This window comes from Salvelinus sp. IW2-2015, linkage group LG4p (genome assembly GCF_002910315.2).
Source record: "Salvelinus sp. IW2-2015 linkage group LG4p, ASM291031v2, whole genome shotgun sequence".
NCBI lineage: Eukaryota > Metazoa > Chordata > Actinopteri > Salmoniformes > Salmonidae > Salvelinus > Salvelinus sp. IW2-2015.
In genome coordinates this window covers 3,908,685-3,921,516 of record NC_036841.1, presented here as the reverse complement: position 1 = coordinate 3,921,516, position 12,832 = coordinate 3,908,685, and the positions used below count along the sequence as shown (strand labels likewise).

General features: G+C 41.5%; 1 protein-coding gene across 3 annotated transcripts in view; it reads right to left on the bottom strand.

Annotated features, from left to right (window-relative positions):
* The window catches only part of limk1a (LIM domain kinase 1a), a 526,526-nt gene that overhangs the window by 512,775 nt on the left and 919 nt on the right, over nucleotides 1-12,832 (bottom strand). For all 3 annotated transcript variants that reach the window (XR_011474875.1, XM_070437482.1, XM_023980651.2), the window contains exon 2: nucleotides 5,975-6,074. Coding sequence is in view for 2 of the 3 variants with exons in the window: in XM_070437482.1 (XP_070293583.1) it covers nucleotides 5,975-6,074 (100 nt within the window). In the remaining variant the exon portion in view is untranslated. The remainder of the gene's footprint in view (nucleotides 1-5,974; nucleotides 6,075-12,832) is intronic.

Below are 12,832 nucleotides of genomic sequence, written 5' to 3'. Positions count from 1 at the left end.
TACAGGTCTGTGAGAGCCAGAAATATTGCTTGTTTGTAGGTGACCAAATACTTATTTTCCACCATAATTTGCAAATAAATAAATTAGAAATCCTACAATGTGATTTTCTGTATTTCTTTTTCTCATTTTGTCTGTCATAGTTGAAGTGTACCTATGATGAAAATGACAGGCCTCTCTCATCTTTTTAAGTGGGAGAACTTGCACAATTGGTGGCTGACTAAATACTTTTTTGCCCCACTGTATTATGAACACACACACACACCCTACCCCCTCCCTTACCCCCCATCGAAAGCCAGCACTGTGGAGTAGCCAGATGTGTCTCTCCCTCTCATCTCCGGCCCATCTGTATACTCTCTGACTCTCACACACACAAACGCACGCACACACACAAAACTCCAAAACCCTTTTTCAGCTCTCTCCAGTGACCCAGATGTCCTCATCCTCAGATCTCCCGTTGGGTCATCCAGCAGTGGTGTGAGTCACTAACGCAACACCAAGCACCCAGGCCAATGTTCCACACAGAAAAGAGAAACCCCACTAGCAGACTTAGCAGAATGAGAACAGTGGATAGAGGATACAGGGGACAGTTTTTACAGAGAGAGCCAAGTTCAGACTAAACACACAGCATCTGACTAATGGATGACACACTGCTGACTACCAGCAAAGGGATTCAAATGGACGCAGATCATATGCTGTGACAAAACCTATGTGCATGTATAGGCCATACATATAGCACAACAAAACACAAACAACTACAAGTGCATGGTATAGTTCGCAATATGGGCCAGTTTCCAAGATCCAGTAATACGTGTCCTGGAAACCGGCCCAAATGGTCTACTTATGAGGTTAATAAGCGGTGGTAGAACAAGGTAATAACAGTGCCTGTGTGGGTCATTTTTAATGATTTCTAAATGAGAAACATATCAAAGAGATATCCTCTGAGTGTGACAGGCTGATCTGATCTCCTGCATCCTGAAACTAGGTTTGTCAACCCAAGAACAGAGAGTGTAAAACCCGAAAATAAACTAAAGAGACAGGGTGGGAGCAATTATGTAAGCAAGACGACAACAACAACAGGCAGTGTCCTATTAATAACATCCCATTCTCCAGCGGGCACACTGCTTTCTGGGAAAAACGGTCTGGTTTTCAAGCAGAGTGAAACATCTTCACCAGCCCCTGAATGAATTAGTTAGTCAGTATAAAGGGGAGTTGCACAACCAGGGAGGGCTGATGTTTGTCATGGTCTGTTGCATCACATACTGTACATATAGAACAACAGCATCATTGGGCAGAGGGAGGTTCTGTGGCCATGTTAAGTTCAAGTTTAGGTCAGTGATGGGGTGTAGATTAACTAAGTACAACTACTCTCGTTACTGTAATTGCGTAGCTTTTCTGAGAACGTGTACTTTTGTTTGTATTTTTCAAAGTCAGTAATTTGATTTCTACTTTTTACTTCTAAATTTCATTAAAATAACAGTACTTCTACTTGAGTAGGATATTTCAGTACTTTTTACACCACTGGTGAGCGAGTGAAAGAGGGCGATTGAGAGTGAGGTGAGTGAGTGAGGAAACGAGGGAGTGAGAGAAAGAGTGTGAATGGATGAGTGAGTTAATGTCAGCCAGTCCCATGGACAAGTAACAAGTAACAGAGGGTTGAATGAGGGATTGAATGGGTGAAATAATTTCTGGAGTCTGAAGTATATGGAAGTCTGGCAGATTTATTGTTTATGCACTTCATTTTGTACTGCTTTTTTATTTATCAATAAATATGTATTGCTTTGTATGTTTGACTTATTTTTTTAAATGTTAATAATATATTTTTGACAAATCCTTTTTAACATACAGATAGATGCGCCTTGTTGCAACTCATAAAATAAATTAACTTTGTTTTTGCTCTCTTCCTTTTTCAATACAATGCATGGAAAAGATCATGTGTAACAACGTTCAGGTAACCTTAGCAAAATTAGATAATTATCAAGGTCAATGTTGCTATTTTAAAAGTAACTCAATTTTAAATTAGCTACTATTTACTAGAGTTATTTTTTTACACCAGTTATTTGACTTCTTCTTGAGTAAAATGTATTTCAGTACTCTTTCCACCTCTGGTCAGTGATGAGGTCAGTGTGAGGGAGGACAGGGGAGGGGATGTCTGATCATGGAGGCAGAACCATCCTATGACCAGAGAGAGGGTTGATAGACATTACAACTCACATACTGAACTCCAAGGACCTGGATTCTCTATCATGTAACTTATTCTATAGAGCTTACATCATTCCATCATATTGGCTACAAGTATGGACATTTGGCAAAGGGTCAGGAGATAAACCAAAGATCTAGCGCACTAGATTTAAAATGGGTGAAGAAAAACTGGTATTGGATGCCATGCATTGTAATGATAAAGATCCCATTAAAAGTCTGATCACACTATGTGTGCGTGTGAGCCTCAGCACTGAGCTACTCTGGAAACTATAAAGACGACAGAGCGTTGAGTGACAGCCAACCGAAGGGAGCAGATGAGAAAGAGTGTATGGACGTCATGGGTCGCTAGTTGCTACTGATGGTTTACTGACATTTTACAGAGAATATAATGCTGGTGAAGGTGTGAAGTGTAGGTCATCCCCATGTCTGTATTCTCTCCTCACCTCATAAAGGTGTCTTGATAATAGGGCATTTACAGTAGGACACACACAGGGTTGGATCTATTTGACTAACAGAGTGTTGTTGTTGTTGTGCAGATAGAGTCTCCAGGTAAGACTCCAGTCTTTTCCCTGACGACAACCAGAAACAACTGACCAAATACAGGCATGATGGGATATTGGGAGAGAACCAATTAACAGAAAGCTTGTCACCAAAACATCAAAAAAACCTGGATCATTACAGTTAATACTGTAATACTTTTTATTCTAATACTATTGGAAGGAGGGAGAACGTGAGGAATGAAGGGAAGGAGGGAGAGTGGTTTCTCACAAGCTTACGACTTATCTAGTTAAAGTGGAATGGACAGCATTAACTACTTTGCAAATATGAAACAGACAATCATTATATCGGTCAAAAATAATCAGTTTACGCTACAAAACCAACCTAACACTACATGACGTACACTAAGGCATTGTTGGCAGAATAGATACATGCAGTTCCATGCATGATAAATATAATTCGCCAATAGATTTATTTTTAGTCCCATTAATATTGCCATCATGTTGTAAATCACAGCTGGCCAGGTACATTGTTTGCTGCCTCCATTCGGGATGCTTAGGACAAAAAAAGGGACGGATGTAACTAAGGCTGGGAATGTCAATACAATCAAACTAGCAAGGGCAATGATCACAAGTCAGTCATAACATGGCTAATATACTAGCGTATCTATTTATGTAGCTAAAAACACAGAACCTAACATTAGCTAAATAGCTAGCTGGCTGCTAGGAGGATGTCATGTCATTGGAGGAGTGGGTTAGTGACTGACTTTTTCCCCTCGTATCGTTTTCTCAGCGGCTACACAGCTAGAGAAGCACGTGTCATTTGGTTAGCTAGCAAGAAATGTGAATAGCTAATGTTAGCTAGTTGAACGACTGTTATCCAGTTAGCATATCTCTTGCATTCGAAAATTCMCTCTGGCTAGCTATCTACTCCGACTTCAGAGCACTCGTCTGAGTGTGCCAGAGCGCAGAATAACTGATGAATTTACGAACSCTGAATATGACCGGTTAGTAAACATACGCAAAAAAAGTTATAATTAGTCATGAATGCTGTTCCCTCTAAGCTGCGCACGCGCGCAGTAGCTCCGAGACTTCCGCTGCGCAGAAATATCAGCCCACAGAGAGAAAGAAGCACAAGATGGAACTTCACTCAACTTTCTAAAGGCAGTGGTCACCAAGCGGTCGATCGTGATCGACTGATTGATTTTCAAGGCATTTCTAGACGATCGCCAAACATTTATGTAAAAAACCTAACGATAAAGCCTTGTGTACCTATTTTTTTATTTATTCGTCCCGGGCTGTTGGTGGTAGGTGCACCCGATTCAGCTGCCCTGAGCGCCGGGCAGACGAACTGTTGCCATTTTGAACCATTTCATGTGTCTGAAGGTACGAACTCTGCCTCCCCGGCGGGCCCAGAGAGCAAGTGAAGTGCACTATAGGCCTACCGCTGGACAATCGGATGGCTCAGATGACCGTGTCAGCAGTAACGTAGCAGGCATAACAGAAAGCTACAGCAAAGTTGATACTGTGAGATTTCTAAACTTTTAAAACCATGACTAGAGAGAGACTGTCAACGAATACAGCAAAGAGCTGCTGGTTTTATGAGAGAGTTCATGTTTCAGTTCTTACTCAGCACTGTCAACACTTTGTATTCAACACTTTTATAAGCCATAGAATGCACGTTCTTCCTACTTCCCTTCAGAGCTATAACAAGCACTGCAGCAGTAATGAATGAGTAGGAAAGTATAGCTGCAGGCTTGCATTGTTGTTATTATTAGCGGATTGGGTCTTAGTTCACTTATAGTTCACTTCCTCTGTTCATAGGAATAACAGCACGAATTTGTGCATGAGGCAGAGATACTGCGGTGTAACTTGAGTTTCACCATCAGCTGGAAGACCGTGTCCCTTTTTGGTCAGACTCAGTGGAGGAAAGGGAAAGCGCAGGGATGTTGAGAGGCAGACCCTCAGTCTGATGCTCTCTCCCTCCGCTGAGACTGACCATCAGATGCAGGAACCATCAGCCCAGTAAAATAAAAGTTAATCATTTAAATGTATGCTCACTCAGATTTGCTTCAAAGGTAATACAACAAAGGATCTATTACCGGTGTGATCATATAGCCTACCTCAAATGTTGAAATATATATATATTTTTTTTAATGGCCTTGCCAACAATGTATTTACAGGCCTATTGATCAAACAACCATAAAAAACATAGCCTATGTTTTTTATGGTTGTTTGATCAACAGGCCTGTAAAGTTCCCAAATATAAGAGGACACGTGTGGTATTTAGCTACATATTTGCAGAAATCCATACAAGTGTAATTTGTGGCTTTTGACGAATTTGTCCTAATGATCTAAAGTCACGCTGTTGCAAATACCTGTAAACACACAGTCCAGTTCAAAGTGAATGATGGCAGGCCTTTGTGGCAAATGGCTTGTTTGCTTAATATTGGCCTACAGCCCCTCTGATTGGCTATGGCACACCGGTCTGCGTAGACTCCGGTCCTGGAKGAGACAGATGTTTTTATTAGGTTTTATTTCTGCAGTGTTTATTAATTGTCCAAATGCACGGACATTTTCCCACTCTATATTGCTACCAATTTTTTTTATTTTTAACTTAGAATGTTTGGGAATTACATATGCTAAGAGATTTCATGTTGCTAAAATGCTGTCAGTTCCACTTTCAATAAAAAAAAGTACAAAACTTACGAGGTCTTAAAAAGGAATAGTTTAAAGTGGGAGGTTAAAATAGGTAGAAAACTGCAAGCAAGTGCACAAACAGGTTCAAAGCCCACCTTGAAGTTTACATGGACACACTGTAATGTTACAGACACTTATAACAACACGCTCGATAGCTAGCACTCCCTAGCAGTGTAAGAGATATGTGTTCAATATTGTGATTGGATCAATAAGCATTCCAAGCAAGCCCCCAAGGAGAGACATCAAACAAGTATGGTTGACTGGAATCCACCGTTAATCAGTAAAGTTGGGGTAAATATCTGAGGAGGAAGTGGGAGTGTGTGTTTAGTTAGTACTGGAATGCTAAAAAGTGCCATTGCAGTAGAATCATACACATAACCTACTAATGTAGTGAGTTAAGAAGGATGTAGAGCAATAATGTCACCTGAAAAAAACAGAGATCTAATTTCTCTGTCAAAAACAAATCCAAAACGGGTTATGAATAAGACAAGTAGCATGGATATCAGTTGTCTGTCAAAAGATTGACAGGAGAAGAGACTGACTGATCAGTGAGAGGAGACTGTTTAAGCAGCACTCACCTGAAGCATACGGTGTGCCAGTCATTGTTGAGTGCCTGGAGATACTGTTCATCATAGATCCGTTGTCTGCATCCCGCACACACGGGCAAGCTTCTGCCAGCTGTAATACATGACACACACACAGTTAGTGGACAGATCAAAGGACAGCATGTGCGCTAGCTTCACAGTTTGCATGGCTCATATACAGTGCATTCGGAAAGTATTCAGACCCCTTCCCTTTTACCACATTTTGTTATGTTACAGCCTTATTCTAAAATTGATTAATGTTTTTCCTCATCAATCTACACATAATACCCCATAATGACAAAGCGAAAACATGTTTTTAGAAATGTTTGCAAATGTATACAAAATAAAAAACAGAAATACCTTATTTACATAAGTATTAAGACCCTTTGCTATGAGACTCAAAATTGAGCTCAGGTGCATCCTGTTTCCATTGATCATCCTTGAGATGTTTCTACAACTTGATTGGAGTCCTCCTGTGGTAAATTAAATTGATTGGACATGATTTGAAAAGGCACACACCTGTCTATATAAGGTCCAACACTTGACAGTGCATGTCAGAGCAAAAACCAAGCCATGAGGTCGAAGTAATTGTCCGTAGACAGGATTGTGTCGAGACACAGATCTGGGGAAGGATACCAAAACATTTCTGCAGCCTTGAAGGTCCCCAAGAACACAGTGGCCCCCATCATTCTTAAATGGAAGAAGTTAGGAACCACAAAGACTTTTCCTAGAGCTGGCCGCCCGGCCAAACTGAGCAATCGGGGGAGAAGGGCTCCAGAATCTAATGGTCACTCTGACAAGGCTCCAGACTTCCTCAGTTAACATGGGAGAACCTTCCAGAAGGACAACCAATCTCTGCAGCACTCCACCAATCAGGCATTCATGGTAGAAGGAAGTCACTCCCCAGTAAAAGGCACGACAGCCCGCTTGGAGTTTGACAAAAGGCACCTAAAGGACTCTCAGACCATGAGAAACCAGATTCTCTGGTCTGATAAAACTAAGATTGAACTCTTTGGCCTGAATACCAAGTCTGGAGGACGCCTGGCACCATCCCTACGGTGATGCGTGATGGTGGCAGCATCATGCTGTGGGGGTGTTTTTCAGGGGCAGGGACTGTGAGACTAGTCAGAATCGAGGGAAAGATGAACAGAGCAAAGTACAGAGAGATCCTTGATGAAAACCTGCTCCAGAGCGCTCAGGACCTCAGACTGGGGTGAAGGTTCACCTTCCAACAGGACAATGACTCTAAGCACACAGCCAAGACAACACATGGTTTGGCTTCTGGACAAGTCTCTGAATGTCCTTGAGTGGCCCAGCCAGAGCCCGGACTTGAACCTGATCGAACATCTCTGGAGAGACCTGAAAATAGCTGTGCAGCAACGTTCCCCATCCAACCTGACAGAGCTTGAGAGGATCTGCAGAGAAAATGGGAGAAACTCCCCAAATACAGATGTGCCAAGCTTGTAGCGTCATACCCAAGAAAACTCAAGGCTGTAATCGCTGCCAAAGGTGCTTCAACAAAGTACTGAGTAAAGGGTCTGAATACTTGTATGTAAATGTGATATTTCAATTTTTATATATTTGCACACAAAAAATGTAAACCTGTTTTTGCTTTGTCATTATGGGGTATTGTGTGTAGAATGATGAGGGGGGGGAAACTATTTATTCCATTTTAGAATAAGGCTGTAATGTAACAAAATGTGAAAAGAATCGAGGGGTCTGAATACTTATCACTACTGGTGATGGAGTATGTCAATATATTATTGATCAAGGATTGATAGCTCTGTTTCAGTGGAAAATGCTTTAAAAAGCCTGACAAGTACTCAAAAGCAAGTCTTCAACTCTATTTCTGGTTAACTTAATTGTTTTTTTTCAATGCACATGTCACTGCCAGACAAACGTAATAAAGTAAGATTACTGTTGACGCCAAWTGACACATACTTTCTATACAAACTAAACCATAGCACCAGTTAGACAGCTAAAAATAGTTTATCAAATGACCCTCAGTAGCTTCAAGGCACAAAATCACCCAATTTCATAATGGAGGGAAATTATCCTCATTTTAGATAAGCTGAGTGTTAGAAATGTGGGATATTTCCAGGGGCATGCAAATGTGGCTTTTTTTCTTTTACTACAGTTCTTAGAAGCAGAGCTTTGGAGCGGTGCATTAACACAGAAGAACCACAATGTATTCTACGCTGCTTTTACTTGTGGGAGGATGTAGGTATGTGTGTGTGTGTTTAGAATGATCACAAGAGCATTTGTTTTCACCCCTGTAAATCCAGAATGAGAAAAGTGTGGATGTGGTAATCACACAGGAACATGGTGTCAGAAAAAAAGGACTATTTATTTGTAGAGGATGAATAAGATGAACCACAACATAAGATTATGTTCATATGTGAGCAATGAAAAGTTTCATCCGAGAGAGAGAGGGGAGAAAGCAAAGGAGTGAGAGGGAGTCAGAGAGAGATAAATATTGACAGAGCGAGACGAGAGAGAGAGAACAGCGAGCAAGAGCCAGAAAGCTGCCACAAAGTGCTCGGATCTTCATAAATCGGTTTCCTCGTTTTACATTTGTCAATGTCACTTGTCACTGCCTTTTAGGGTTCAGTGAGTCCATCCAACCTTATTCCAGAGGTCTTGGCAGCCCTTAAAAAGTTATTGGCTTCATCACAAATGGCACCCTATTACCTATATAGTGCACTACATTTGACCAGAGACCTATGGGCCCTATTCCCTATATCAGTGTTTCCCAAACCTGGTGCTCCAGTACCCTCAACAGTACACATYTTTATTGTAACCCTGGACGAGCACATCTGATTCAACTTGTCAACTAATCATCAASSCCTCAATGAGCTGAATGAGGTGTGTTTGTCCATGGCTACAATGAAAAGGTGTACTGTTGTGCTCGAGGACCAGGGTTGGGAAACACTTCCCTATATACTGCACWACTTTGACCAGAGTTCTATGGGCCCTGGACAAAACGAGTGCTCTATAWAGGGAATAGGGTGCCATTTGGGACRTACACCTAGATACAGTGGGGTCCGAAATTATTGATGACATTGACAAAGATGATCAATAGTGACTGTATAAAATTTAAAAAACTGAGCTATATTTTAAAAAACAAATAACTTGGGAAATCGTGTTCTTTTATAATAATATAATTGCTTAGAGAAAGAGATTTTGTTTAACAAGTAATAAGTCATACCACCATGATATGCTAMCCTCCCGTTATTGGTAATAGTGAGCGGTTAGCATCTTGGGGGTAATTTTATTTGTCACATGCTTTGTAAACAACAGGTGTAGAATAACAGTGAAATAATTACTTACGGGTCCTTCCCAAAAATGCAGAGAGAAAGAAAATKACAAAATAATAGAAAAGTAATAATAAATACACAATGAGTAATGACAACTTGGTTATATACAGTACCAGTTAAACATTTGGACACACCTACTCATTCAAATGTTTTTCTTTACTTTTACTATTGTCTGCATTGTAGAATAATAGTGAAGACATCAAAACTATAAAATAACACATATGGAATCATGTAGTAACCAATAAAGTGTTAAACAAATCAAAATATATTTTATATTTGAGATTCTTCAAAGTAGCCACCCTTTGCCTTGATGACAGCTTGGCACACTCTTGGTATTCTCTCAACCAGCTTCACCTGGAATGCTTTTCCAACAGTCTTGAAGGAGTTCCCACATATGCCGAACACTTGTTGGCTGGTTTTCCTTCACTCTGCGGTCCAACTCATCCCAAACCATCTCAATTGGGTTGAGGTCGGGGGATTGTGGATGCCATGTCATCTGATGCAGCACTCCATCAGTCTCCTTCTTTGTCAAATAGCCCTTACACAGCCTGGAGGTGTGTTGGGTCATTGTTCTGTTGAAAAACAAATGATTGTTCCACTAAGCGCAAACCAGATGGGATGGTGTATCACTGCAGAATGCTGTGGTAGCCATGCTGGTTACGTGTGCCTTGAATTATAAATAAATCAATGACAGTGTCACCAGCAAAGCACCCCCACACCATCTCCTCCATGCTTCACGGTGGGAACCACACATGCAGAGATCATCCTTTCACCTCTTAAAATATGTAAAACTGCCTAGGTAAAGAATTGTGAAATTTTTCTCACTAAGACACGGCGGTTGGAACCAAAAATCTCAAATTTGGACTCATCAGACCAAAGGACAGATTTCCACCTTTCTAATGTCCATTGCTCATGTTTCTTGGCCCAAGCAAGTCTCTTCTTCTTATTATTGGTGTCCTTGAGTAGTGGTTTCTGTGTAGCAATTTGACCAYGAAGGCCTGATTCACACAGTCTCCTCTGAACAGTTGATGTTGAGATGTGTCTGTTACTTGAACTCTGTGAAGCATTTATTTGGGCTGCAATTTCTGAGGCTGGTAACTCTAATGAACTTGTCGTCTGCAGCAGAGGTAACTCTGGGTCTTCCTTTCCTGTGGTGGTGCTCATGAAAGCCAGTTTCATTATAGCGCTTGATGGTTTGTACGACTGCCCTTAATGTAACTTTCAAAGTTCTTGAAATGTTCCGGATTGACTGACCTTCAGGACTTAAAGTAATGATGGACTGTTGTTTCTCTTTGCTTATTTGAGCTGTTGTTGCAATAATATGGACTTGGTCTTTCACCAAATAGGGCTATCTTCTGTATACCACCCCTACCTTGTTACAACACAACTGATTGTATCAAATGCATTAAGGAAAGATATTRCACAAATGACCTTTTAACAAGGCACACCTGTTAATTGAAATGCATTCGAGTGACTACGTAATTGTACAACCTTCTAAATGGCATTACTTTGGCAGTTAGTGGAAGAGCAGTTCAATGCTCCAGCTGATCTTACAATGGAAACCTGATCTTGCAGCGAAATATCTGGTCGATCTTTTCTTTTTCACAAATGTTATAGTGTAGGCTATATAATTTGCCTCCCCTAAGTCATTGACAGTATTATGTATATTCAACTTATAGTGCACTATAAATGGGATAGGGTGCCATTTGGGACACACCCACGATATTTGCTGGGCAATAGGTCCCTTCCCCTGCAGTGGTTCAATATTAGGAAGTCAGCGCTGGAGTAGTTGTATTGATTGTATTGGCCAACACATCTACTCTGCACTAATGGCCCTCTCCCAGCCTCTCTCTGACAGATCTGCTTTCCCTGACGACCGCTGGTGTTGCGTCTCAAGAGGGCCAGACTCCAGTCCATCACAAACTGATACACAGACACATGGAGTCAGCAGCACTAGTCAGATGCCCTGTCTCTGTCACAACTCACATAGACGCAGGCAGGCAGGCAGGCAGGCACGCACGCACGCACGCACGTGCATGCACACACACACACACACACACAAATATTATGCATATAGTTCGGGTGCAGTCATTCACACTGATGAGCTAAACATTCTGTAATCAAATCAAATTGAATGTTAWTGGTCACATACACATGTTTAGCAGATGTTATTGCGGGTGTAGCGAAATGCTTGTGTTTCTAGCTCCAACAGTGCAGTAATATCTAACAATTTCACAACAATACACACAAATCTAAAGTAAAGGAATGGAATTAAGAATATATAAATATTTGAATGAGCAATGTCGGAGCAGCATTACATTTATATTTAAGTCATTTAGCAGACGCTCTTAGCGACTTACAAATTGGTGCATTCACCTTATGATATCCAGTGGAACAACCACTTTACAATAGTGCATCTAACTCTTTTAAGGGGGGGGGGGGGGGGGGGGGGGGGGGGGGGTTAGAAGGATTACTTTATCCTATCCTAGGTATTCCTTAAAGAGCATGAGAGTAGAATACAGTATATACATATGAGATGAGTAATGCAAAATATGTAAACATTATTAAAGTGACTAGTGTTCCATTATTAAAGTGGGCAGTGATTTCAAGTCTAAGTATATAGGGCAGCAGCCTCTAAGGTGCTAGTGATGGCCATTTAACAGTCTGCTGGCCTTAAATTGAAGCTGTTTTTTAGTCTCGCGGTCCCGGCTTTGATGCACTTGTACTGACCTCGCCTTCTGGATGATAGCGGGGTGAACAGCCAGTGGCTCAGGTGGTTGTTTTCCTTGATGATCTTTTTGGCCTTCCTGTGACATTGGATGCTGTAGGTGTCCTGGAGGGCAGGTAGTTTGCCCCCGGTGATGCGTTGGGCAGACCGTACCACCCTCTGGTGAGCCCTGCGGTTGCGGGCGGTGCAATTGCCATACCAGGCGGTGATACAGCACGACAGGATGCTCTCAATTGTGCATCTGTAAAAGTTTGTGCGGGTTTTAGGTGCCAAAACAAATTTCTTCAGCCTCCTGATGTTGAAGAGGCACTGTTGCGTCGATGTAGATAGCAGAAGGAGCACCCCCCGCTGTTTCCTGAAGTCCACGATCTGCTCCTTTGTTTTGTTGACGTTGAGTGTGAGGTTATTTTCCTGGCAGCACACTCCCAGGGCCATCACCTCCTCCCTGTAGGCTGTCTCATCATTGTTGGTTATCAGGCCTAATGCTGCGTGTCAGTGTCACACAATGCAAGGCCCAAGTGCATACCATTTTCATCTCTGAACAAAATCTGATTTCAACAACCTGTTAAGTGAATCTGCATTAGTAGGAATATGCCTACTAGTAATTGTACACCCTTCTAGTGGCATTACTTTGACAATTAGTGGAAGAGCAGTTTAATGCTCCAGTTGATCTTACTATGGAAACCAGATCTTGCAAAGGAATTTCTGGTCACCCCTCCTGTGAGGACCCAGTAACAACATTGTCCAATCTGATATTTAGGCACCCTATCCTGTTGATATTACTAGGCTACTTGTCATAGACAAGTT